General features: G+C 51.2%; 1 protein-coding gene across 1 annotated transcript in view; it reads left to right on the top strand.

Annotated features, from left to right (window-relative positions):
* The window catches only part of SNX9 (sorting nexin 9), a gene marked incomplete at its 5' end in the record, with an annotated part of 104790 nt that extends 89708 nt beyond the window's left edge, over nt 1–15082 (top strand). The window contains 6 exon segments of the mRNA XM_080805150.1: nt 1960–2037; nt 6591–6667; nt 7784–7873; nt 9680–9794; nt 11571–11662; nt 13373–15082. Coding sequence (XP_080661276.1) covers nt 1960–2037; nt 6591–6667; nt 7784–7873; nt 9680–9794; nt 11571–11662; nt 13373–13420 — 500 coding nt within the window. The 3' untranslated portion in view covers nt 13421–15082.
* Between the last annotated feature and the right edge of the window lie 11114 nt (nt 15083–26196).

Genomic DNA, 26196 nt, shown 5'->3' with positions numbered 1-26196 from the left:
GCCCTGCTGCCTGTTTTCGTAAAGTGGAACACAGCCTGGCCCGCTTCCCTACATGTTAGCTGTGTCTCCTTTCCTGTTACAGTGGCCAAGTCGAGTACTTTGAGCAGAAACCCGTGGCCCCACAGAGCCCAAAATATTTATTGTCTGGCCCTTTGCTGGGGGGAGAAAAGGCCCTGCTTCTCGCTGCATGACCCTGTGCCAGTCACATAAGCCTCGATACCAGCAGAACCACGTGCTGCGGCGGGACAGCTGTTCCCGCTGGAGGACGGTGGCTCCTTTCTCATGGCGTGGAAATGCGATGCCACGTGCTCCGGTGCAGCACTGATTAGGCCCAAAGTGGTAATGTACACAAATGCAGCGCTAGAGAACAAAACCCACTGCCAGCCTGTGGTCACACAGGGTCAACCATGAACGACAAGGGGAGTGGCACTTCTCTCAAACGGTGATTTTGTTGTAAAATAATAAATTGGAGCTGTAAGTTCTTATGAGGCCATAATAATAGTTATTCGTTGAAATCTGCATAGTCTTTGAATGCTATGCTCTATTTTTTAGAAATATTTTGAGTATAAATCTTAACAATCAGAATCTTAAGGATCTCACAGAAATCTGGGCTTACGATTTCTTTCCATCCCTGGGATGCCTGGGTGGCTCATTGGGTTAAGTGTCTGACTCTGCGTCTTAGCTCAGGTCCTGATCTCGGGGTCCTGGGTTTGGGCCCTGTTTTGGGTTCCACGTTGGGCATGGAACCTACTTCAAAAAAACAAACAAACAAAAAAAGAGTTAAATCCCTATGTCTAACAACATCCGGTCAGCATCAGGCCAAATTTATGAAATAGAGGATGTTGGCTTAAGGCTGCTCCCTTTTTGGGAGGAGAGGAGTTTGAAGCACTTGGTTTAGGATTGAGGTAAGCATATCTTCTTTTCCCCTTTTCTTTCAAAATAGAGTTTCTTAAAATTCCTCATCTGTAAAGTGAGAAATCTGGCGCGTAGTACAGTGAAACACATGGCAAATGTCTTTAACCTCACGTATATAGTTAGAAAAAGGTGAACAGCTTATAATTAAACTAATGAAGTTTGAAATCGTGTCTCCTGATTTTTGCAACCTATAGGCCATGTTTCAGATTTCTCTGAACTAGATTTTTTAAAAGAAACATTTGAATTTTTCTTCTTAATACTGCACTTTAAGTCTTCAAATGCAAATAAGGCATTCTTTTGAAAAGCAGTAGGTGTGTTTAAGGGGACTATTTATAGATGGAAAGAAATAATAGCCTAAAATACAGAGACTCTTCTAGAAAGTTCCCCAGAATGATCCTAGAATCCTAGAATTTTAGCTCTAGAAGGACCCTCAGAGATCATTTCGTTCATTATGTTACAATGTTATACAGATGAGAAAACTCAAATCTGTCCTCCTGGCCCTATGAGACCTTCTGCCACATTTTTCCCCACACCTTGTTGCTTTCAGCCTTGTTTTGCAGATAATCAGTCCCACGTACACGCGTACATAACCGCGGGGAAAGCAGGTGTCTCAGAGGACACATCCGCCACCTGTTCCCCATGCGACCCCCAGCAAGTCTGTTTACTTAGCGGAGCCTTGTTCTCCTAGCCCGAGGACAGCGTGCCTGCCCCCGGTAGAGGGGCTGTTGTGGTGGTCCTAGGACGGGGCACACTGAGGACTCCGGCAGCTGGAAACCCTCCTCCGGATGAGCCCCCGGCGGCTCCGGCTTCGCGCCGTGAGTGAGGAGGCGCACCGGGGTGGTCGTTCGTAGTGAGCGCGTCCACCGTGAACTGAACAATTGGTTAATAACAGATTTTACTGAAAAAAATCAATAATTTAAAAAAGCCAACAATTTTGCTAAAGATTTCTTTTATGATGAAAGTAATCACTTTGGGGAAATAGTCAGATGCCATTGCCATTCGCTCGGGGGATCAGTCACCAGCGTCTTCCTTTTTCTCTTTCAGCATTACCCAAGGAGTACCAGAAGATAGGGAAGGCCTTGCAGAGCTTAGCGACGGTGTTCAGCTCCAGCGGCTACCAGGGTGCGTGCGTTTTTTCTTATCCTTCCGGCCCGTAGCGTCCGGTGCTGACCAGCCCCCCTCGGGTCCTTGCGCCCCCACAGGGACGCTACAGCTCAGGACCCTTGTCACTGACCCTTGACTGGGCCGCGCTGCTCCCCCAGCGCTCCTGCGACCTCCCCTCACTGCTTCTGGGGAAAGTGGAGGTGGAGGCTGCTTATGCTCGTGTTTCTGGCTCGTTCTTCGCCTTCTCTGCGCTCGGAGGCGGCTCTTGTGTTTTGCTAGAACAGGCAGCGGTGACCGGTCACCCCCTGCCCTGGCTTTCATCTCTCTGCCGACCTCAGAGGCCGGGTCTTCCTGCTACAAAGGCTGGAACCTGTCAAGGCCATTTGGAGGGAACATTCTAACTAAGTAACAAATTCACGTTGCCTCGGGCCTCTCCGCGACCTAAAATTACTTTCGGCATGTCCCGTGCTGTCTTTCTGACCCGTGGTGTCTTGAATTCATTGTCCCTTTACATTGACAGCACTCGTGAGAACAAGCACATTTTGGTGACTTTTGCTTAGTTTGCTCTGTGGAGCGGGTAGCAAGTAAAAGTATTATCTGTCAGGTGAGTGGCACTGGCTGAATTTGAGTGTGTCCGGTCGCTTCCAGAAACGGTGGAGTTGGTACCGTGGTCACGGTGTTTATTCTGATGCTCAGGGGAGATGGTCTGTGGACGTCAGTGTCTGAGTATTTTCAGGAACAAGAAATGAGTCTCTCGCCAGCATGGAGGAGCCGGGGCTCCCGCGTAAGTCCTGGCTGAATTGGGCCTCACCGTCCCAACTTTCAGACCGGATGGGAGCTCTGAGGCTTGGTCCGTCTGGCCCCTCGTGTTTAAGATGAGGAACGTCGGCCTGGAATGACCAGCCCTCCGGCCACCATGCCGCCGGGGGTGATGGAGGAGCCAGGTGTGGGGCCCCACCCATCGCTTAGGTGCCGGCAGGACCCCCAGAGGGCTCTTGGCTTTGTGCTTCTCTGGCATCTCGACCGGAGTGAAGATGGAGGACCCCGATCGTGTCCATGTCGGAGCCCCCCTGAATCTCACCTTCTGAAGCCCCCCCCCCGGGAGCTCTCTGTCCTCCAGCCCCGCCCCCACTTCCCGCCAGCACCCCTTAGTGTCCAAAACCCCTGTGGGCGGACTGGCTCTGCATTTGGGGCTCCCCCAGGTGCCGGTTCCTCACACCAGTGCATCTGGTAAAAGCAGAGCAGAGCCTCCCGTCCCCACAGAGCCCCTTCTGCCTGTGGAAGGCTCCCTTCTCCTCCCCCGGGGCCTCCAGACTCCGCGGCTTGCCTAGGGCGCAGACTCAGGCCTTTCTGAGTTGAGTTCGTTTGGATTTCTTCATCCCCCCAGGATGAAGGAGACTTGACGGAGAAGGCTGATGTTTTAGTTTATTTGGTATTATTATACCGAGAGCGAGAGTCCTGCAGTTGTCACCGTCCTAACTAGAAATGGAACCGCTCTAAGATGAGATGTGTAGGCATTGTCAGGTCCTTCCGGTAGCGTGGACCCAGACTTGAGGATTTCCATTCCTTGAAGTTGGATAGAAAAATGTAAAACTCATTCAGAGCTACCTCGCAGTGATTCACTTGTTCTCCTGGTCGATGCCAGCAGAGACACACACCCTTCACTAAATGTGGCGTTGATGGAGGGTGCAGATAATTGAACCGGAAGTCTTGGAAAGGGGGCAGGAGAGGGCAGTTGGCAATCTGGGAACTGGGTCCTGAAGATGTTCTTTGGTACCTTATACTATACATAAATCTTCCCATGTATTTGTCATTCTGTGAATTTCGGTAGCATCCGCAGACCTTCAGAACAGTCAGCTTCTCTGGAGTTTTCTGTCTGTGTAATTTCAGCACAGAGCGACCTGGCAGAAAGGATCCATAGGGCTGCGAGGGGCAGTGGGGGGAGGCTCCCACAGGATGGGGACACCCTGGAGGGGAGGTGTAGTGAGAGATGACCCCGAAGGCACTGGGCCTTCTGCACAGCACCCACCCGTGTGAGCCGCACAGAAGCACAGTTTGCTTCCTTACGGTTGGCCCTGCTTCGGGCTGTCAGTCGGTGCGTGTGCAGCATTCACACTGCACATGGCCCTGGGTCGAGTATTAACAGCACTCAGTGTAGTATGCTGTGCGGGGACTGTCCTTCAGCTTCCTAGAAATCTTGTTTTCAAAGAACTTCTCAAGTCCCCCTGGACTCGCTTTTCATGTTTCAAGGCAAATGAAGGTCCGCAGAGTCGAGCACTGTGTCTCATCACGTCCTCCTTTGCTCAGACGCGCGGGTGACGTGCGGCAGTGCTGCACTCTTTGATCTTGCAATAATTCGGAGGATTCCAGTTCCTGAGAATGTCTCGGATTATGTTAAATTTCCACGCTCCGTCTGGGAGTGCAGACACTGACGCCAGAGCATGCGGAGACTGTGTGCATGGCCTTTGCACAGATCCATGAGGCACTTCCTATCCTCACGGGTTATCATGGGAAAATATTTGATAAAAATATTTAAGTGGTCGGGACGCCTGGGTGGCTCATTTGGTTAGGCGGCTGCTTCGGGTCATGATCCCAGCGTCCTGGGATCGAGTCCCGCATCGGGCTCCTTGCTCAGTGGGGAGCCTGCTTCTCCCTCTGCCTCTGCCTGCCACTCTGTCTGCCTGTGCTCACTCTCTCTGACAAATAAATAAATAAAATCTTAAAAAAAAAAATATTTAAGTGGTTAACTGTAGCAGAGAAGAGGAACAAGTATAGAAGCCAGACCTCTGGTTTTAGCTTGCTTTATAGACTTGATTTGGAACCATGGGTATGTTTTACATGTCTATTTATTCTACATTTATTACTAGGAAAAATTTTAAATTCAAATGTAAAGAAAAATCCCTAAAAACCGAAAGCAAAAGCAAAATAAATCACTTGACATATCAGGGTGAAGGCATAGCCACGTAGGGAAGAATTACTTCACATCACCGTAAAACACTGGATTTTGATTATACGTCCCTAGTAGCAGATGCCTTAAAGTCTAAAAGACTTCAAAAATCTTTTGTTTTCAGTAATCATACAGTTAGCAATAAAATGTTAGTATTGTTATTCTAAAGCCTTCTAAAACTATTTTACAGGGTGCCTGGGTGGCTCAGCAGGTTAAGCTTCTGCCTTTGGCTCAGGTCATGATCTCAGGGTTCTGGGATCGAGTCCCACATCAGGCTCTCTGCTTGGCAAGGAGCCTGCTTCCTCCTCTCTCTGCCTGCCTCTCTGCCTACTTGTGATCTCTCTCTCTGTCAAATAAATAAATAAAATATTTTAAAAAAAAACTATTTTACATATTGTAGGGTAAAGCAAACATGTAATTAAATTTCTGTTGTTAGGAACTAAGTTTTTTAAATGAAAGAGCTAAACATAAAAATGAGTTTTAAAATACATTATGAAAAATCCTCAAGTCCTAAGTTTGAATTGGAAGTATCCATATGAGCTCATTATGGTTTTCCTCTTTTTAAAAAAATACAATTTGCCTTGCTCTGTTCATTGAAAAGTCCCCGAAATATCCAAGGCCGTCGCAAGAAGCCCCTCTGGCGCCCCCCACAGGGGAGTTCTCAGCACTGTGTTCCACCCAGAAGGACCGGAGCTCCTAGCAGAACCCAGATGCTGATTTGAAAAGCCTTCCACTGGCCAATAAAGAGAAAATTAGAGCATTAGTGAAAATAATACTTTCTCTGCAGTGAAGCTTATCAAGTGCGTTTAAATCCAAACTTGCAGTGATTCTTTTTTAAAAAGTTAATTTGTTACCTCTGGGGAATGGTTAGAGGATCAGCTCATTATTCTGAAACGGTAAAGAGAAAGAAAACACTTAATGTGCTTTTTCTCTGCCAATACCCCAAGGTAACCAGATAGTCGATAAAGGAGAGTTTCTCTTTATAAAAGTGCTTCAGATCAAGAAGGAGTACCAGGAGTAGAACAGCAACACTTTGCAGACCTTTCCTAAGATGAAAGATCTGGATGGTACAGGGAGCAGAGGACTATGTTCTCACCACAGACGCAGTCAGCAAAACCCAGGCTGTGGGCACCAAGGCAGGCACCTGGTTTCTTTAACGCCCCCAAAAGAAATTTGTGGGAAAAAAGGGAGGGAGAAGAAAGAACCTATAGATGGAAGAAACACTTCAGCTCTCCGCTATGTGGGCTTTCTCTGCGTCCTGAAAGCGACCAGCTTAATACCAGGGAGCCTCCCACTGACCGGACATTTCTGTCAGGAGCCGTTCTCGCTTCCCCAGGGTGGTGTTGGTATTGTCCTTACTTTTTGAAGAATGCTTGTCTTTGACGTAGAGTTTATGGGTGCGTTGCTCTGTGGCCAGCGAAGGGGGACGTGAGGGGTGGATGGTGCAGGTGCAGAGAGACTGGCCACGCGCCATACATTGGGAAGCCAGGGGATCGGTAGAGGGGGACTCATGACACTAGCCTCTAGTTTTGAAAAGTGTAGTGTTTGCTGTCATAAAATTGTTCGATAAAATCAACAAAGAGAAAATACTCATGAGCACTGACGTAGCTGTACTGATTTCCAGGCGAAACAGATCTCAACGCTGCGATAACAGAAGCAGGAAAGACTTACGAAGAAATCGCCGGTCTTGTGGCGGAGCAGGTATCCCCACGCACACGGGCTCCCCGAGCGGACTGTAGGCTGTCAGACCCACGTGTTCAGTTGGCCGATTGGTAGAACAAACTTTGCAGATAGAGCTTCTCTTCTCTCATTGTTCATTGTGTATGGCCGTCGTGTTTCTTCGGGTAAGCCGCGGTGGAGGACGGTGGCCGCACTGACCATGGAGAAATGGACGTGAATGCCTTCCAGTGTCAGTGGCTCGGACCCACCCTCCACCATCTTGGGGGGGTTGGGATGTTAGAGCAAGAGCTGCGGTCGCCCCCCCCGCCCCGGTCTGGACCCGTAGCCTGTCTGAGGCTTGCTTTACTTGGCTGGTAATGGCAGTCGTGGACCGCGCCGGGACAGGCTCTCCACCTTCGGCAGCCACTAAGGAGAAGGGACCTCTGAGGGACCCTGGCAAGGGGCGGGTCTTTGTTCCAGCCACGTGGCTTTTACTGGAGCCTTCAGTGGTCCAGTTCCCCGTTCTTTTTACCAATAACCGATAATAGATTCCCTTCAGGGAAATACACATCGATGTTGTTTCAAGTCCCCGAATTAAAGTTTCTCAGGTGACCTCCTGAAATAACGTACTTCTGCACACACACGTACACAACACCTTCATGTCGGTCATGGACTACCGCTGCTTGGAGGAAAAGATGAATTTTTAGAACTGTGCCTAACATAGCTATTAAAAATTATAAATCAGAAAAATAGAAAAATTTTAAGTTACCACTTAAGATGACTACCAGATTTTTAATAATAATTTCTATTCTCTGTTAAAATTTAGACATTAAATGATTACATCTTATTTGCTGATATATAAATAGTATTAGTTTTTTGCCCCTACAGTGTCATATTTTAAACCACCTCAAAATACCTAACTTGACCAACCAGCCTAAAAATGATCTGATATTTTTTTTCCCTCTAAACTATGATTGAGAATATAATAGCCTTGAGGGTTGTTTTCTTGGAGGAAAACTATGCTGAATGCCTTAGCCCTTGATAGACAGTAACTCGTACCTCGGGCTTGGCCCATACAGTCCTTCAGTACGACCCTTTTCTTATCCTCGACGGTCTAGATTTCTCTGCCAGTAATAACCAACCTGTGTCTTATTGTAGCCAAAGAAAGATCTCCATTTCCTCATGGAATGTAATCATGAATATAAAGGTTTCCTCGGCTGCTTCCCTGACATTATCGGCGCCCACAAGGTAATTTGATCACAGAAGTGCGGACAAGATGACACAGGGAGCCGGGGCCATGGCCCACGGCCACCGCATGGGTCCTGTCGCCCAGCATGGCCCTGAGTGGGGGACAGGGGGAAGGAGCTTTCTGAAACCGACTAGAGCCCCTTGGGCTGTTGAAATAGATCCTGTAACACATTTACACTATGCATAGTTTCTGGTTTTTTCCATTCTATAAAAAGATTACTTTGAGGAAACAAAAATGTGAAAAAAAATTCCTTTATGCCTGTACTTAGGCCAGGTATCAAACAAAATAATCACGCTGTTGCAAATTCAAGACAAGATTAGGAATACAGTTTGCTCTTACTAATGAGACCCCTGTAAGCTGTTGGGGCGGGTCCTCAAAGACCCTTCCCCGTCGAGACGAAGTCAGATATTCTGTCCCCCTGGGCCTGACAAAGGGTTTCCTAATGAAAATTTAAATGAACAACATCGATTTTATATTTTTGTTCTAATAAGGAAACTATATAATTCCCACCATAAAGGTATCTTTAAACTGAATTTCGAAATAGTTTGGGTGTCCTTGCATTTCAGCTCTGGTTTGTTTGTTTCAGACTCTACGTATTAGTTCAGAATAGGGGCATTTTATCAACTGTCATACTCCAGGGAACTGTGATGTACTTGGATTTATTAGGAAAATCTCTACAGAGGGCTGGTCTGCGACCCTGGCAGTCCTGGCATGTGGCCGTTTTAGCGTTCAGCTTAATGATCCGAGCGTTAGGAAAGGGTAGTGTGCAACTTCAGATACTTTAATATAAAACTGAGAACATTCTCTTTACCAAACCGTCCACCAATGGACACTCAGGCGTTTCCACACCAAGGCTGTTGTGCATAAGGTTGCAGTGAGCCTGGGAGCACGGTGGTCTCTCGGAGGTAGTGATTCTGGGAGCATAGATCTGAAAAGTTCTCCCCACAAAGGAAACATCAGACAGACTCGTTCCTGTGGGAGGTGACGGACGTTAACAGCAGTCACCATGGTCGCTGTCCTGGGGTCCAGACGTCAGGTCATCATGATTGGATTCACCTTGAACTCACGCAGTGCTGAATGTCAGTTACAGCTCAACAAAACTAGGGGGGGATAACATAAGTAAATATAACACAAGTAAAAATCTCAGTTAAAAAAGCCAACTCAGAAGAGTCAGCTTGTCATAGGGATTGAGGTCAGCAATTAAGAGTTTTGGGCATGGCGGCTGGTTTATGCACAAGCATGAAATTTCTTTTCCAGACCGCTCTCACGAGCACTGTGATGATCCTGGAGTGGGAAACGTTCAGCAGCTCTCTCACTCCTTCCGCCTGAGTATTGATTTGAAATCGAGGCAGCACTCCTCCCAGAAACCAAAGTAAAGGTGACAGCCCACACGTGCCAGCACCCCCAGCCAGCACGCCCCGAACAGAGACAGAGAGCACGGGCGCAGGCACAGACTGTCCCCCATCATTCTAAACCCCGATGCCTGTGTCCGTCTCCTGTGCGCCTCTGGTCCTGGCACAGGCTTGGACATCACAGAAACAGAGCGCTGTTTGCTTTTCATGGTGTTGTAGCAGAAAACTGTCCATTTTAGCTTAGCTCTGTTTTTCAAGAATAGCAACCGTTTTGCTTCCAAGTGACTTGCAGGAAGTTACATTCAGGCGCTCTCCTACGTTCGTTCTTTGTGGGGACATGTTTCTGTTCAGTAGCCGGTCAGTTGTAGAAGACGTTGGCGTCGTTGCATGTGAAATGGAAGGCTGGTCCTTCGAGCGTCGTTCTGTTAACACTCTCGTGTCCGTATTCCACAGGGAGCGATAGAGAAAGTGAAAGAAAGTGATAAGCTGGTCGCCACCAGTAAAATCACCCCCCAGGACAAACAGAACATGGTGAAGCGAGTTGGCACCATGTCTTACGCGTTGCAAGGTAAGGCCCGGGTTTGTGCGTCGCGCAAAGACGGTTTCGGGCCTTGTTGCTTCCCTGGCTGGAGAGAAGGCCCACCGCGGACCACAGCTAAGCCGATAAGAGCTGATTTAGAGTTTCCTCCCAAGCCCGTTGTCTGCAGGATCCCAGTGTTAATGCAGATGAACCCGTTGAGTCAGCTAGGAGTGCCGGCCTGATTAAGCCCGTGCTTCTTGATCATGTCTCGGAGACAGTGAAGATCCTTCTATAACCCTTCATATCCGCTCCTGTCGCGACGCTGTGTTAGACTCCAAAGTTCAGCTTTCAGCAGTTTGTAACCTCTACCCCCCAGGACCAGAGAATGTAAAGGGAGTTTGGACATGGCTTTTTCGGCAAAATTTGAGTGTTAGTAAAAAGATACTAAATAATTTTTATATATTTGAGTGCTTTCCGGCACACAGGAGCTGTGAACGGGTTTTCCCTGTTTTGGTGGACAGACAGAGCGGGCACGGGCAAAGGAGAAAGGGGAGGGATGTTCTAGTCCGGACAAACCCACGCAAAATAGTGGGACAAGATGTTCTCACTGGTCTTCAGGAGTAAGATGAGCTTACAGGCTGGCGGGGATTAAGTGTCGGTGATGGTGGCGGGCCTTGAGAGCTGGCAGAGGAGCCTAGTCTTACTGTGGGCATTAAGAGGCCACTGAACGGCTTTATGGTGGGGGGGCGTGGGGGTTCACGGCTCAGGGAGAGGGTGGGAGAGGTTGGCGGGCAGTCGTCAGAAAGCCCACGCGGGACACCGCTGCCTCTGTGGTCTGAGAGTTGCAGGCACGAAGAAGACGTGCTCGGGGACACAAGGAGGCGCATTTGCAGACTTTCCCGAGGAGCAGCCCTCAGGACTGGGGAGTGCATGGGACAGAGGCAAGAATGTCTGCAGGGGTTCCAGAGCTGAGGCAGCTAGGGGCAGCGATGGAAAAATCTGAGAGAAGATCTGGCTTCTGAGGGGTTCGAAACGGGGGATTTGGCTTTGAACTTGTGTGTGAAGCTTTCCAAACTGATAAATGAGAAGCTTTATACGACTTCAGATAATGCAAGACTCAAAACAGCGCCCTTACGGTGGGCGTGTATGCCTGCAGCTGGCTTTCTAGGTGCACAGAATGAGGGAAGAGGCAGGGGGAGGTGTGACAAGGCCTCTGCTGAGGTGGTGATGGGCGCGGGGCTGGTACAGAGAGACAGATGTGATAAGGGAGTCATCTGTGAGGACATGTATTCAGCAGAGCTGGAAAACAGGGGTCCAGAGCCTCTCACCTAGCAAGAGGTTGGGTTCTGGGAGCCCTGATGCTCCGAGCAGCGAAGTCCATCCAGAAAAGGGTCCCCCTGCGTCTCCCGCATCCCTACAGCCTTTCAAGGGCACCCCAAGAAGCCTGTCCAGGCAGCTGCAAGAGGGGGCGGGGTGGGACCCACTGGGTGCCTCACTGGGTCCCGTGTCAGTGACAAGTCTGCAGAGAGGGAGCCCCACGCCGGCCTCCTGCTCCGTCCCTTCTGGGAGAGCAAAGTCCACACGCGGGTGGTTGTCTGTGTTGGGTTTGGCAGCGTCTCATCTGCACGTCAACAGGAATCATCCCTCTGCGGGGAAGTATGGTTGCCCTCAGCTATGCTGATGACTTTTCTAGCCTCTTTGTAAAGTGATCTGGCAGGGACTGGCCCTGCCCTGAGGCCGGCCTGGGCAACGGAGCCGAGCAAGCCGGAGTGGCCTGTGGAGGGCCGGGTGGGGGACTGACTGACACCTTGGTTTCGGTTGCAGCTGAGATGAATCACTTCCACAGTAACCGCATCTACGACTACAACAGCGTCATCCGCCTGTACCTGGAGCAGCAGGTGCAGTTCTACGAAACAGTAAGTCGGCCGTCCTTCCCGGGCCCTTTGCACGCACACGCGCGCACGCGCGTGCACACACACACACGCACGCACACGGAGGACTCGTGCTCACATAACTTTGACCATATATAAAGTTAGTCTGCCTGTATTTTATAATCCTAAGTAATAAACCAAAGGAGGTTAATTATGGAGCAGGGGTTTTTTAAATCCCTTTGACTTGGATCTGCCTTTTCCTTTTTGAATCCCACTGGGTTAAAAAAGTTTTCTCGTAAGGAAGAAGGGGTAGTGGATGCTGGTTGTGAGGCCCCTAGAAGTCCTCCGGGGAGGTCCCCCCCCCCCCGCCCAGCCTCTCTGTGCCCGGGGACAGTGCAGGACAGGAGGGCCGCCGGCTCTGCAGGCCCTCGGCTGGGGATGGGGCCCGGCACCGCGGGCAGGCTCCGTGAAGGAGCTTCCGTTGTGCACCAGAGGAGCCTCAGAGAGAAAACGAGAGGGAGAGAAACCTCATGTATTTTCGTTTAGGGAACGATCACTAAAATGTAAGCTTTTGTGCTCTGCATAGTAATTTGGTTGTTCACCGGCGTGTGCAGAGAACAAAGAGGTAGCGTGTAAGCGGGAACTCCGGCACCTGAAGGCAAGTTCCCGAACCGTATTGCGGACCCCGTGCGGGTCGCCATGCCTCAGTGTCCCACTCGCGCCATGCTCCGCTCCGCATGTGCTGAGGGTGATGGCGGGCCAGCCCCGCACTCGCATCCGTGCACGTGTCCTCTTCGGGCGAGGCAGTGCGGGAAGTGTCGGACTCCAGCAGCAGATCCTTGAACGGCAGCCGTGATCAGGGTGCTTGCCACAGAGTGCGAGTCGTGTGTGGGAAGCAGCTGGTTTGGGAGCTGAGCTTCCAGAAGGAATTCCCTGAAGCACGCTTGTCCCTTCCAGCGTGCAGTTCCTGGGCTCTCCGTGTTAACTAGAGCTGCCGTACGGTTGCCTTCACGTACTGGAATCCAGGTTGCTGTTCTGTGTTAGAAGAGCCTTGAAGGGCAACTCTTGAAACTCCGATCATGTTGATTTGTTAGATAATCTCAAGCCCAAGTGAGGTTTCATTATCAATGACATTGTGACTCGATGACATTTAATCAGTGTCCTTACCGGATGTAACAGTTTTAGGAGAAAGCAATGCTTCAATGCTAAAGTTCACATGCTTTTCGGTGGAGCAAACCTGTATTGAGCACGTAGTATATACTAAGCACTTTCTCCAGATGCTTGGGCTCCAAGAACGGCCGTGACATCCGTGTCCTCGGGGAGCGTGTGTTCTCCCTGGGGGAGGCCTGGGCACATAGCCACGGCTGCGGTCCCGCACCGGCTCTGTCATGGGGCGCCGACAGTCTGGAAGGTGTGCCCGGCAGCGGGGGCCCAGGAGTCCACGGGTGTCCGACAAGACAGGGCAATCCATGCGAGTAGGACACCCACCCCTGCCGGACCCCTGGTCTGGAGGTGCTGCTCCTGAGAGAGATGGGGGCTGTGCCGGGAAGAAGGGGGGCCTCCTGCAAGCTGGGGGCAGCATCTGGGGTTGGGGAGGGCTCCGTGGCTGGTTGGTGCTGGAGGAGACTTGAAGCTTAGTCCAGTTGAAGCCTTTGAAATGTTTGCAGTGTCTAACTCATAGGAGGTGGCAGGAGTAAGATGCTGCCGGGTCCTGGTGGGACTGGGCGTCTCAAGGTTGTCTCGTTTCTTCACCAGATCGCAGAAAAGCTGAGGCAGGCCCTCGGCCGCTTCCCGGTTATGTAGAACACAACAGAACACCAAGAGAACTCCCAAGTGCTTCTTTCTGACTTTGGGCAATGCGGTTTTATTTCTTCCCCCTTCATCAAAAACAAAAAGGAACGAAAGACCGAAAACCAAAAAGAAAGAGTTGCAAAAAACTGCGTCTATTTTATTAACCAACCTAAATGCCTCGGTTCGTGGGGTTAGTCTTCTTTGGTTCGTTTCCACATCCATTACTGAAAACAATGGAAATTGTCTCTATTTTTGGAAAGTACTTAAAGTTATCAGAATTTTGAATGGAAAATTAGGGGTTCCCCCACTGATATTTTACACAAATTGTAATTTGTACGTCGTCCGTGATCTTCTGGGTCTTACCCAATGTCAGATAATTACTAATTGCTTTCTTAAAAATATGAAATATACCAGAATAAAAAATATATATGTTTGTATATTTTTATAACTCTTTTCAGTCCCGTGGGATTCCTATCTACTTGTAGGAAGCTCTACATGCCTTTCACTGACATATTTATGACTCCAGTGCTTCTGTTTCCAGGAGGGAGGAAGCCAGGAGGGGCTCTGGGGGCTGCCTGCGCCCTCCCAGGAGGCTCGGGGCGGCGGGGGGGGGCTCACGTGTCCCGTCAGAGCGGGCAGTGTCGCAGAAGCCCAGGATCCCATTCACTGCCCGCACTTCCCTCAGGAATGCTGCTGACTGTCCCCTTCCACGGGGGTGGGGGGGGCTTCCTCCCCAGGCCTGGTGAAGGCGTGGTTCTTGCCAGAAGGAAAACGTTGACAGGGGTGGGTGCGTGTCTACAGGGCTCTGATTCTGCTCCCAGGGCTGGAGCTGCCGTGCCGGGGCCTCTGCTCGGCGGGGACAGACGTGCTCCCCCCAGAGCTTCGCTCCGCATTGGTGTCTTCAGCTGTTGAATCAGAGGTACTGAGACCTGTTTCCGAGGCCGTGATATGCCACTTATTTTGGAGGGTAGGCGAGCGAGCCGGGGGTGTTAAAACCACAGCTTGGTAGGCCTCTCCGTCCCTCAGATGGAAGCGCTTAGGGACTGAAAAGGGTCACAGGCTGAGTCGTGCACAGCGGTCCCTGGAGCTTTTGGTCTCTGTAAGGACATCGTGATGGTCAGTGATGCTCTTCCGGACCGCATCTAGAACTTCCGACGGGATTTTTCTGATCACCGGCCTCCAGACGGAGGCACAAAGCGAAAGTTAATCGTCACAGACTGTCAGCTTTAAACCCGAGCGCTCGGACACGCACCATCTGCCCCGCAGCCCAGTGAGCCCATCCTCCACACTTGCCTTACGACCTCTCCCCACTGCTTTCATTCTCCTGACCTAGCGATGATAGTATAGATGATGGAAGGTTTGGGCCAGCACAGATAAAATGAAACCAAAAAATAAGTAGCAGAGGAAATCGAACGAACATGAGTATGAGAATTTCTTGCTCTTTAATATCACGGGTTTTGTTAATGTTTTATAAGTAATTTTCCCTACTTGATTTTTCTTTTATAAAATCTCATAGAACAATGTTTATGATACAGCCATTTAATATATGTACAAATTGTAAAGAATATGTATAAATGTTTTACACAAATGTAAGAGCATGTAGAAGCCAACATATAAGTAAATTGTTAAAAAAAAAAAAAAAGACTGTACAGTAAATTCTGAAAGCACTTTTTCAAAACACTTTTTGGTATTTGTGTGATTTATTTTTTTCCTTCCTTCCTTTTTTTTTTTTTTTGATAATTGCTTCTTGCTTGCAGCTCCTAAAAATAGTCCAGATAATGAGTTTTTCCCCAAAACCTAATTCTCCTGATACGAATTAATAACTTAATTCCTTAAGTCAGAGTCACCAGTCTTAGAAGCACGTCTTAATCACCAAAGCGCTGTAAGTGACAGATCCTGATGCCGAGCATATTAGTGATCCGTAGAGAAGCAGCCGACGGGGGTGTGCGTGTGTGTGTGCGTGTGTGTGTGTGTGTGTGTGTGTGTGTGTGTGTGTAGTGATGTTGGCTTGTCTCCATGTGCTGTAACCTAATTCTGTGGTGTAAAAATCTCATGTCACAAGATAAGAGCATAAGAGGGGAAAGAAATCAAATACTTGCCCTACACACACGCACGTGGTATTCAAACAAAATAAGAAAATATGACAGTTAAAATCCTTTCATGGGCACTCAGCAGTGGCCGTGGCCGGGTCCACCTTGGTGAGCAAAGTGGACGTTGCCGAGCCCACGCATAACCTCGGTCCCTGCCACCGTGGCACTTTGTTCAGGAGCCCACTGGGACGTGACCAGGGCAGCTGGGGAACGAGGTGGACTGGTGTCCACAGACTGGGTCATCCTAGCCATTTGAAGATTAAAATCCTCTTCTGCTGAGGCCCTCTTTCACGGGCATTTTGGGGACGCAGAGATCTTCACTCTTTTGAGGACAGGTCTGTCCACATTCCTCTTCCCCAAATGTCTTTCTCACCAGTTGTCCAGTCCTGTTCCTTTCAGGTATCCGCCATCCATCAGCCCGACCGTGGCCACAGCCCGACCGTGGCCACAGCCCAAGAATGGACAGGGAATCAGTCGCCCATGAGGCCATCTGTCCTTCCGAGCTGCGTGAGCAGCCGGGAGCACTGCTCGACATTCTGGCCACGGGGAGGCTGTCCCTTCACCGTGTCCTTCAGGGGTGTCCCGGGGAGGGGCGATGGTGCTGTAGCTGTCTGCTTTCGGGGGCGTCTACATCCCATGCAGAACCATCTGTAAACCAGGCCCGAGTCTTCTCTTCATTTCTTGGATGACCTTCGACAACTCCCCAAGCAGCCACAGATCAGGCTGGGAGAGGGAAGATGGTGTAGCCAGAGTAGGGACCGTGGGCATGTGGGCCACTTGTCCCTGTAGGGCCTGCTTGGGCCTGGTCTCATATTTTCCACTTCCCTTTACTGATGGGGTGCTGGCCTGCATGCCCAACTTCATGGCCCAATGGGACAGATAGCACCCAGTTCACAATGGGTTGCTTGGGGGCCCATGGGTAGGCATTTAGTCTACTGAGGCCCAGTAGCAAACCCAGAGCTGTTTCTCACAAGGAGAGTCATTATCTAGGGGGACGGGTCGGGGGGTGATAGCAAGGCTTGGCTCCAAAATCCTAAGGGCTTGCTTTATTACTCACCTCTAGGGCCCTGCCGAAGGCTCCAGACGTCAACCCTGTCGGCTCTAACATTCCAGGTGCCGCTGGCGGTGCTGGATCCTACGGCCCCAGCCTGGGAGCAGAGCAGCTTGCACGGTGGCCTGGACCTGCTGGGAAGCCCTCTCTTGTTCTGGGCCCCACACCAAGTATCTGTACACCCTGTGGCCCTACTGGTCTGAGGAAGGGGCCAGGAAGATGAAAAAGGAACCTAAGGAAAAAGGATGGCAGGAGATACTCAGAAAAATGGTAGCTGACTGTGAGCCAGGGAAAGTAATGGGAATTTGAAAGTGAAAAAATTACCCATTGCAACGTTGATGCTTGGAAAATGCTCCTTCAAGTGGCAAAATTTTAATGACCTAGTGTGGGTTTTGTGGTTCCTATAGGATATGTTGATTTTTGATTTTTATTTGTACCCACCTTTATCACAGAAGAGCTATAATTAGAGAATAATTTATAATCTTTACAAATCTCGACCCTGTAAAAATCAGTACTTGGAGAGGAGAGGTAAAGGCACGGTGGGAGAATGGGGTCAGTCTCCTTGCCAAGGCCGTCCACACGCGCCTCTCCTGCAGCACGCGAAGGGCCCCGATGGAGCAGGGGACGAGGAGCCAGTTTGTCTAAAGGCCGTGGAACCTCTGGGGAGAAGACCGTTCAGCTTGGCTGTCAACAGTAGGTTCAAAGGTCCGGAGGTGGGAGTACGTGCCACATCTTACACCAAAACAAAAGACTGAAGGAAGCAATCAGTCTGTGGGATTTGCAGAGCTCTGTGGGCCGGGAGAGAGAGAGAGACCCGTAAGGTGTGTCGTTTGGGCCGGGCCAGACCAGCGGCTTGAAGATGCGAAGGTGGTGTTCTGGGGAGTTCCACTGCAGAGGGAGCGCCTGGAGCAGAGTCGGGGAAGCCCGGGCAGTGGGGTTGGTAGTGAGTCATTCATTCTGGAGAAACGCCACTGACTTCCTGAAAGTAATGTTAAGTTTACCAGCACGCCGGAGTCATGTGCTCCTCCCTGGGGATAAAGTGACGTCACAGCCTGTGGCAGGGAGCGGGGACAGCCCCCTCGGCTTTCCTGCAGGGCTTCCCAGCTGGAGGTCACGGTGCCTCCAGAACGCATTTCCTGAGGCTGGTCCTCTGGTCTGGTGGGTATAAGTCCGAGAGGCCTTAAACGTCCTCCAAGGTAGAGAACAGCCCTCACCATTAAAAAATTATCCACCCAGAATGTCCAGAGTACCCAAACTGGGAAGCCCTACTTTAAAGCACCTGGGGGGTTCAGCCGGTTAAGCATCTGAGTCTTGGTTTCAGCTCAGGTCATGATCTCATGGGTGGTGGGTTCAAGCCCCAGGTTGGGCTCTGCGCTCAGCAGGGAGTCTGCTTGAAGGCTCTCTCCCCCAGCCCCTCTCCCCAACTCTGATGCATCCTCTCTCTCTCCCAAATAAATAAATAAATCTTTTAAAAAATATATAAAGCAAACAGACAATTACTCTTTGCCTGGGGGCCAATAGATGGTGCCAGGGCCATACAGAAGGTGCTCAATAAATGCACGCGGTCATCGGTAGAATCTAAAGAGCCCAGGGTGATGGGGAATAGAGGCAGCAGGAGATGCGGTGAGGCTAAAACCGTAGCACTGGGACCAGGGAGCAGAGCCGAGCGCTGGACAGACTCCCTCTACACCGCACAGACCTCAGCGCACGCTGCTGGGTTCAGCCCCGGCACCGAGGAGCCCGCTGAAGTGTGAAGACCGGCCTTCCCCTGGAGGAACCCTCCGTGGCATAAAGAGACCTGAATTGTGAGGTGGCGCATCAAGTCTGGCAGCGGCGTCTGTCACCTTGAACAAGTCTCGCAGGTTCTCTGCCCTCAGTCCCCTCCTCCGCGGAGTGCCAAGACGAGCGTGGGCTTGTCCCAGAGCCCCTCCCAGCTCTGGGAACCTCCGTGAGTCACTTAGAGAGAAGCAGGCTGGGGGCCCGAGGACCACGGCCTCCCGGCTTCAGCTGGGGACAGCTCCTCTCTGGGACAGCCACCCCAAGGAACCCCTCTGGGATGCAGTCCCAGTGGGCTTCAGGGCAGGGTGGGGTGTGTCCCAGAACCTTCTCTCATCACCTGTCAGCCCTGCGGTTCAAAAGCAGGACCCGGCCACCACCAGCCGCTCCAGACACATGTCACCGAGCAGAAGACAAAGGGGGGCCTCTGAGCAGGTGCCATCCAGGCTGAGTGTCGGGACACCCTCTTTCTGCTCCAAACCTTCTTGATCTCAAAGCAGTCGGCAAGTGCGAACTCACTCCATAGCAGTAATGAGGTGGGGCATGGCTGCCCACACTGTCTTCTGGAATAGTCACTGCCTGTTTTCACACACGGGGGCGTCCAAGTCCAGGAGGGGCACCCCTCTGCTCCAGGCCTCTCCGGCCCCTTCCACATCTGGAGCGCATTCCCTGATTCCCTTTGCCTTGGCAAACCCTGATGCTTCACGAACGCCGGCGGAGCTCCAGAACCTTCCCGCTTCCCAGAGTAGGTGTTCGACGAGTTACAGGGAGGGAGACGGCTTCTCCCCAGGGCTTGTGCACGTGCCCACCTGTGCCTTCCCAGCCTCACCCACAACACCACGGTCCGTCCCCCTGGGGGGCGTCCACATCGGCTGAGGCCCTTTGGGCTTACTGTCTGGACGTTCAGTCCGGGGTCGTGTGATGTAGTCTGGCTGGAAGGCCAAGCTGAAGCCTGTGACAGGCCCGGAGGGAGGCTGCTCCGTCCTGGAGCCTCCCCAGCCTGACGGCCACCGCACCTGCTCGCCTCCCACTCCCGGGGTGAGCGGGCACGCTCGCCCGCTTCTCCCCCCGGGTTTGCCTACTTTGGGGAATCTTTGTAATTGATTCCATTCTCTGGCGCCCGTATACTTTTGGCAGTCAGATATCAAGAGCGGTTTTCTATTTTGTTTCTTAGCCATCAGAATAGAAATAATTGTCCAGTGAAGACGAGAAAGAAAGCGAGGTCAATACTAGGAAAGTTAGGGATGCAGGGTCCCTAGAGTCACAGGTACGGAGCGATCAGTTCACTACGTCTTTAATACACGTGGGCTCTTAGGATTATGGACTCACCCGGACCTCAGGGAGAGGCCACGTGTCAGGCACAAGAGCCACGGTCCACGGAAGGGACAGCCAGCAGGCCGGATGCTGCCAAGAGCAAGCCGGAGTCACTCGTGTCAGACAGGATCCTGTGTCCAGCAATGACAGAGGCCCCAAAGGACCGCAGCTCCCACATATCACGGGGACCAGCGCCCGCTGACGACGCCCCACAACCGAGAAGGAGCAGAAGCAGAGGAGGTCTGTGCGGGCCCCAGACTGACTCAGTCCCTTTGAAAAGGGAGGGGTTTGCAGCCATCAGACCCTTCAGACACTGGTCACTTAAAAAAGGCAGTGGCCCCTGGAGGTTCTGCCCCATCAATCGCGGAACAGAACCGAGATCCTTCCTTCTTGGCTTGACCACAACAAACACTAAGGGCCGCAAGCTGACCTGGCCGGGACAGGGGCCTCGTCTCAGCTACGGGCCCACAGACTGACTGCGAGTCTGGGTCGTTACCTTCCTACCTTCTGTGTTACCTTTTTTTTTTAAGATTTTATTTTTTTATCAGGGAACGCACACGCATGAATGGGGGAGCAGTGGAGGGACAAGCAGGTCTGGTGACAGTGTCACGGTCCGCACACAGTCTCCTCGCACGGACGCGGGCCACCCTCTGTGCCCAGTTGTGGCTTTCTGGGGGCCGCACGCGGGCAGCCCCCCCATGCCACCCCTGTCTCTGTCGAATCCTCTCCTCACTCTGCCCTTCCCATCCTGGCCCCCTGGGCCCCCCACCCCCCCACCGAACGCGGATTCTCTGGCTCCTCAACTCGACAAGGCCACAAAACTCAGTCCAGTCTCCCCCTCCCCGTTCCGGGCCTGGCATCTGCGTTCGGGCAGGAACTCAGGGCCAACATGGGGCTCACCCCGCTTCTTTCTCTTCTCTCAGGGATCAAAGTCCTGCATCGCCTGGTGTCTAATGTTTGAACCCATTTTTCATGTATTCTCTCCATTTTTCTCTTCATTTAAGGAGGGGTAGCTGGCCTCTAGTCTGCCACCGTTGCTAAAAGTGGAAAGTACATTGTTTATTTTTAAAATCTAAGGCCCGGGTAGCTTTCCTGCTCACAGAGAGCACTTGGCACGCGCACCCCTCACGATCTCTTCTACTTTGAAGCCGGTTCCAGCTGTCCCTGCAAAACCACTTAAAAGCATAAAGTTGAACAAAAATCAAAATAGCTGCATGAATGCTTTGGCGGGGCTCAGTTTTATTTTTCTTTTAATTTTCATTTTTTAAAAAAAATTTTATTTATTTATTTGACAGATCACAAGTAGGCAGAGAGGCAGAGAGAGAGAAGGGGGAGGAAGCAGGCTCCCCGCTGACCAGAGAGCCCGACTCGGGGCTCGATCCCAGGACCCTGAGATCATGACCCGAGCCAAAGGCAGAGGCTTTAACCCACTGAGCCACCCAGGTGCCCCTAATTTTCTATTTTTTTAAGCCTTTATTTATGTGTTTGAGAGAGAGAGCACGAGCAGGGGGAGGGGCAGAGGGAGAGGCAGGCTTCCCCCTTAGCATGGAACCCGATGCGGGGCTCCATCCCAGGACCCTGAGATCAGGACCTGAGCTGAAGGCAGACACCCAACTGGCTGAGCCACCCAGGCGCCCCTGGGCTCAGTTTAAAACTGGGTGAACTTCTTCCTTGCCCTCGTCCGCAAACCTCCCCTCCTTCCCTCTTAGCCTTCTGTTTCAGGATCCCAGGATCCCCACCCTCTCCCAAAACATACGAGGCTGGCAGCAAGTACACAATTCCTATCGAAACCAGCTAGATCCTGTATCTGCCTGTAAAACCCCCAGCCCCTTTCCGGGCCAGGGGGGTCGCAGTTTTGAAGGCCTTCACCTGCTTCAGCCTCCTTTGCCTGGCGAAGCAGTAAAGCCAGCGTTCCTCTTCTCCCGAGTTCCGTCTTCAAGTTCTGGTTCACCTGCGAGGCCTGGAGGTGCATTTTGGATAACAGCTGCGGGAGGCAGTACAAGTTTAACACGTCGTGGCTCTCGCCTTCTCTGGGCCCACTGAGTCACCCCCTTCCCCGTCTCCACAAAGTCAGGCGTCCCTGTGGGCCTTGCACCAGCCAAAGAGCATTGTGCGCCCTTGCAGGTGGACGCACGGGATGGTGGGAGCGCGTCTCCCAGCTCTTCTCCGCGGCCCACAGAGACAAGGGGAGGGGGCACTGAAGGGTGCACGGGACTTAGAACGCAGAGGAACACACAGAGGGGAGGTGGCCCGGGGAGCAACTGCCCGCCCCCCGCCCCGCCCCACCACAGAATTTTCAGGAGCTAGAAGTAACCCCTGCCACGTTGAGCCACTGAACCGGAGTTGTGTCTTAAGGTAGCACGGTCTACACTGCACCCACGCCCCCTCCTGGCCAGTGTAGCCGCTCATGATGGCACCAGTGTGTGAACTCACCCTGACCCTAAGCAGGTGTCTGGAAATATGTTGGCTGAATGAAGCAGATGTAGTTGAAAATGAACCACTTGGAAAACTCTCCATCCTCCTCCAAATAAAGAGCAGAAAGAAGCAAAACAAAACAAAAATTTACGAAAGCCAATAAACCACTTTGGGGAGATTGAGTTCTTCGGTTGATGTGTTTAAGTACCCCAGACTGATGGATCCGTTGTAGTGCAGCTGGGCCCAGTCTTCCCGCAGCACACCTCTGAACAGAATGGACAGCGAGTTCCCATGAACCATAGCCAGATACCTACAAGAGAGGAAGCACAGCCCCCTCCCCCTCCCCAGGGAATTAAGGTTTTTCTTGAGGAGCCCTCTATGCTTGACCCTCTTCTTCTGGATAACATTACCTGTGTTTTCTAGTCCCTTGGAAATGTCTTTGTAGTTAACATTTACTTCTCACCAGGGCGCCTGGGTGGCTCAGTCTTAAGCGTCTGCCTTCGGCTCAGATCGTGATCCTGGAGTCCTGGGATCAAGCCCCACATTGGGCTCCCTGCTCAGCGGGGAGCCTGCTTCTCCCTCTCCCACTCCCCCTGCTCCTGTTCCCTCTTTCGCTGTGTCTCTGTGTCAAGTAAATAAATAAAGTCTTTGGGGGAAAAAAAAAAGATCTACTTCCCACCATCTTTTTTTTTTTTTTTTTAAGATTTTATTTATTTGACAGATGGGTCACAAGCAGGCAGAGAGGAAGGCAGAGAGAGAAAGGGAAACAGGCTCCCTGCTGAGCAGAGAGCCTGATGCAGGGCTCGATCCCAGGATCCTGGGATCATGACCCAAGCCGAAGGCAGAGGCCTTAACCCACTGAGCCACCCAGGCACCCCTACTTCCCACCATCTTTAGAGGTACTTGTGTGAGCAACTTTTTCTAACTTGCTTCTAAAATAGGAATTCTTGGCCTTGTGGTCCACGTAATATCAGGTGTGTGTATCAGTGAGTTGTAGCTGGGGTGCAGGGGTCCCAGACAGACCAGGGTCGGCCACTCGCCGCAGACAAAACCCAAAGGCAGAGAAACAAGTGGGTCGTGGAACAGGAGAGGGATTTACTCCAGTGAGGCCAGTGCCGGGAAGACCGCGGACTAGCATCTCAAAGACAGTCTCTGAAGTCCTGAAAGTACTTCCGGGTTTATCCAAGGAGAACGTGGGGCAAAGGTGGGTGGGCACGTGCAGGTGGGCCATGAAGGTCAAGTCCATCGTTGCTGGTGGAGTCCATCATGGCCAAGGACGGTCTTGCTGGCTCAGGGCAGGCCGCGTTGCTTGGGGGCGGGGAGCAGGGGTGGGTTTCGGTTCCCATCACAGGGAGGCTTCGCCCACAGATAGGGTCTTCCGTCTGAGCGGAGAGACCAGCTGGAAAGTTTGAGGTCAAAAAGGAGGCGGCCGAAAACCTCTTTCAGAACCACAGACGATTATACGGTTCCTATTCGTGTGCATGTCTTGCATTTTTCTCAGATGGGGAGCCCCCACGGATTCTAACATTTCTGGGAAAGGGCTTTATACCTTGCATTATCTTTTGAAAGGGACGGGTGACTCGGCTCAGGATTCAGAGCTGCTGCTCTCCAGACAGAGTCAACTCACCTTTCGTCCACCGCATCCTGGTCTCCTTCCTCCTTCCCTTTCCTTGTACCACGCGGACCGGCGGAGTGCTGCGGAGAGAGAGAGATGGGTAGTTCCCTCTTGGCCCTCAAAGCTTCCAGCGGGTCCCCCCGGTCAGCTGTCTGAGCGAGACCCAGTATCTCAGTCCGTGGGGTCACTGTGGAGAGCACCGGGGCTCCAGGACGCCCAGAACCTCACGGTAAGAGGTCACAGACGGCAGAACGAAGATCGGCTCTGCACCTTTGGCCAAAGGAGGGGCGAACGGGAAAGGAGCTGAGCCCGGAGGAGAAAGGGGAGGCTCGTTCTGCTTCAGAGCCGGTGGCCCTGTGTGGCTCCGAGCAGGGTGTGAGATTTTTGTAGGATGGGTTTTGGAAAGAAGAGGGAAAGTTATGGCAGAGAAGGGAAAGAGAGGGCAGTAAAGAGAGTGCAAAGACCCTGACTATCTTAGTCCCTGTGATTGTCTAAATAAATCCGTGCAGGCCCGGGGGGGTGGGCTGGGTGGAAGGCGGGGAGCAGGGGGAGCTCAGAGACGGCTCTCTGACCGCAGACACTGCACTCGGCCTTCAGGGACCCGGATGCGGAGTCACCACTAATTTCTAATGTAAGTAGGCTTAGAAGCACAAACTCTGGGGCATTTTTAAAGGTCAAAAGCCATGTCTTGGGGTTTCTGGGGGGCACAGTCAGCTGAGCATCTGACTCTTGGTTTCGGTTCAGGTCATGATCTCAGAGTCGTGGGATCGAGCCCCGTGTCGGGCTCTGCACCCAGCATGGAGTCTGCTTGAGATTCTCTCTCTCTCCCTCTGCTCCCACTCATGCGCACATGCTCTCTGTCTCCCTCTCCAATAAATAAATAAATATATCTTTTTTTAAAAGGCCACGTCCTTAATGAGAAACAAGCAGAATACCTCTTTTAACAAGGAATCCTTTGGGAAACTCTAGAAATAAGGACCTAAGAGGGATAGGAGCTAAGTGACCTGAGGTCACAGTTCCCTTTTACTTTCTGTCTTGCTCACGGAGCTGTAACAGATCCTTTCTTAGTTCTCATTTTTGTTCCAGCTTACGTGGATTTGTGTTCAGTTTTGTGGTTAAAACAGTCACCAAGGTTGATCTGAGGAAGGCTGTCGTGTTTATTCCGTTGTGGTCTGCTTTGTCGTTCGTGCTCCCTGCAGGGACACGTCTGTGAGTACATGACAAGGTGACCACCTGCTTCTAGAGCGGTGCAGAAAATACCCATGATCCGTGCCTCCTCAGCAAAAGAGGACAAACACTCTGGCCTGCTGAATTCCTCAGCAGCACCGTGGAAAAACCAAGTTTTCTCAAAGAGAGAAAATATGAAATCAGAGGCAGTGTAGCCAACAGAAAAAAACACAGGGTGAGAAGTCCGGAGAGCTGGTGTCTAATAGCAAGTCCGCTCAAGGCTTCAGCGTCTTGTAGCAAATCAGAAATCATTCCTGTCCTTTCCACTTCATGATTGCCTTGGGAGGAAAGATATGACATATGGAAAAAATTAAAATAACATAACTGTTTCTAAGGCAGCACTAAGCCTTAAACCACGAAAACAGCAAGAGAGATGATCTTATGCTGTGGCTGTTCTAGACACAGGAGACACTGTTGGTCAGCCAACCACAAACCCGTTCTTTCCCATTCCTTTTGCTCTCTTGTCCATCTCAACCAAAGAGTTGGGAAAAGTCCCTCTTGTAGCTAATGCCAGGCATGTGACACAGTTCTGGCCAAGGAGACTTCAGTGGAAATTTGTTGGGGGCTTCTGGAGAAAGCCTTTTGCCTTTTTCTTACAAAAGAGACAGAGCTGCTTTAGATTCCTCTCTTCTTTCTACTTCGAGTATCAATGTGATGGCTGGAGCTGAAGCAGCCATTTCGTGATCATGAGGACAACAGGCCAACATGCTAATGATGTAGTAGGTTGGGTCTGAGGACCCAGAAGGGTCCCAGCAGGACCAGCAAAGACGGTCCTCAATTTTGTGCAGGATAGAAATGAAATGCAAGCCGAGAAACTGAAAGCAGAGTTCATTGAATAGCATAAGTGACAGGTAGAAAATAGCAGAGTGTCGGGGAGAAAGTGAGTCTTTTCGTTATTTGGGGCTAGGGGCTTATGTTGGAAAAGGGCTCTAGGATACATGTTACTTCAGAAATCTTTGATAGGGTCTGACCAAAGGTGAATGACTGAGTAATAGGTGTTATTTTATAAATAATGGAAGGTAGGAGGTGTTGATTCCAGTGTGGGCCGAAGTTTGTTCAAATCTAATGTTCTGGAACAGGTTTGGGATCTGGCTCTTCTTAGACGTGATGAGGTATTGGGTGCCTAGGACAAAAACGTTGGAATGGGAACATAGCTTCTTAAGTTTTCAGACGGAAATATAGGGGGTGCCTGGGTGGCTCAGTTGGTTAAGCGTCTGCCTTTGCGTCAGGTCGTGATCCCAGGATCCTGGGATCAAGCCCCACATCGGGCTCCCTGTTCAGCGGGAAATTTACCCAACAA

Source organism: Martes martes (genome assembly GCF_963455335.1).
Source record: "Martes martes genome assembly, chromosome: 6".
NCBI lineage: Eukaryota > Metazoa > Chordata > Mammalia > Carnivora > Mustelidae > Martes > Martes martes.
This window is presented reverse-complemented; position numbering and strand designations above follow the sequence as displayed.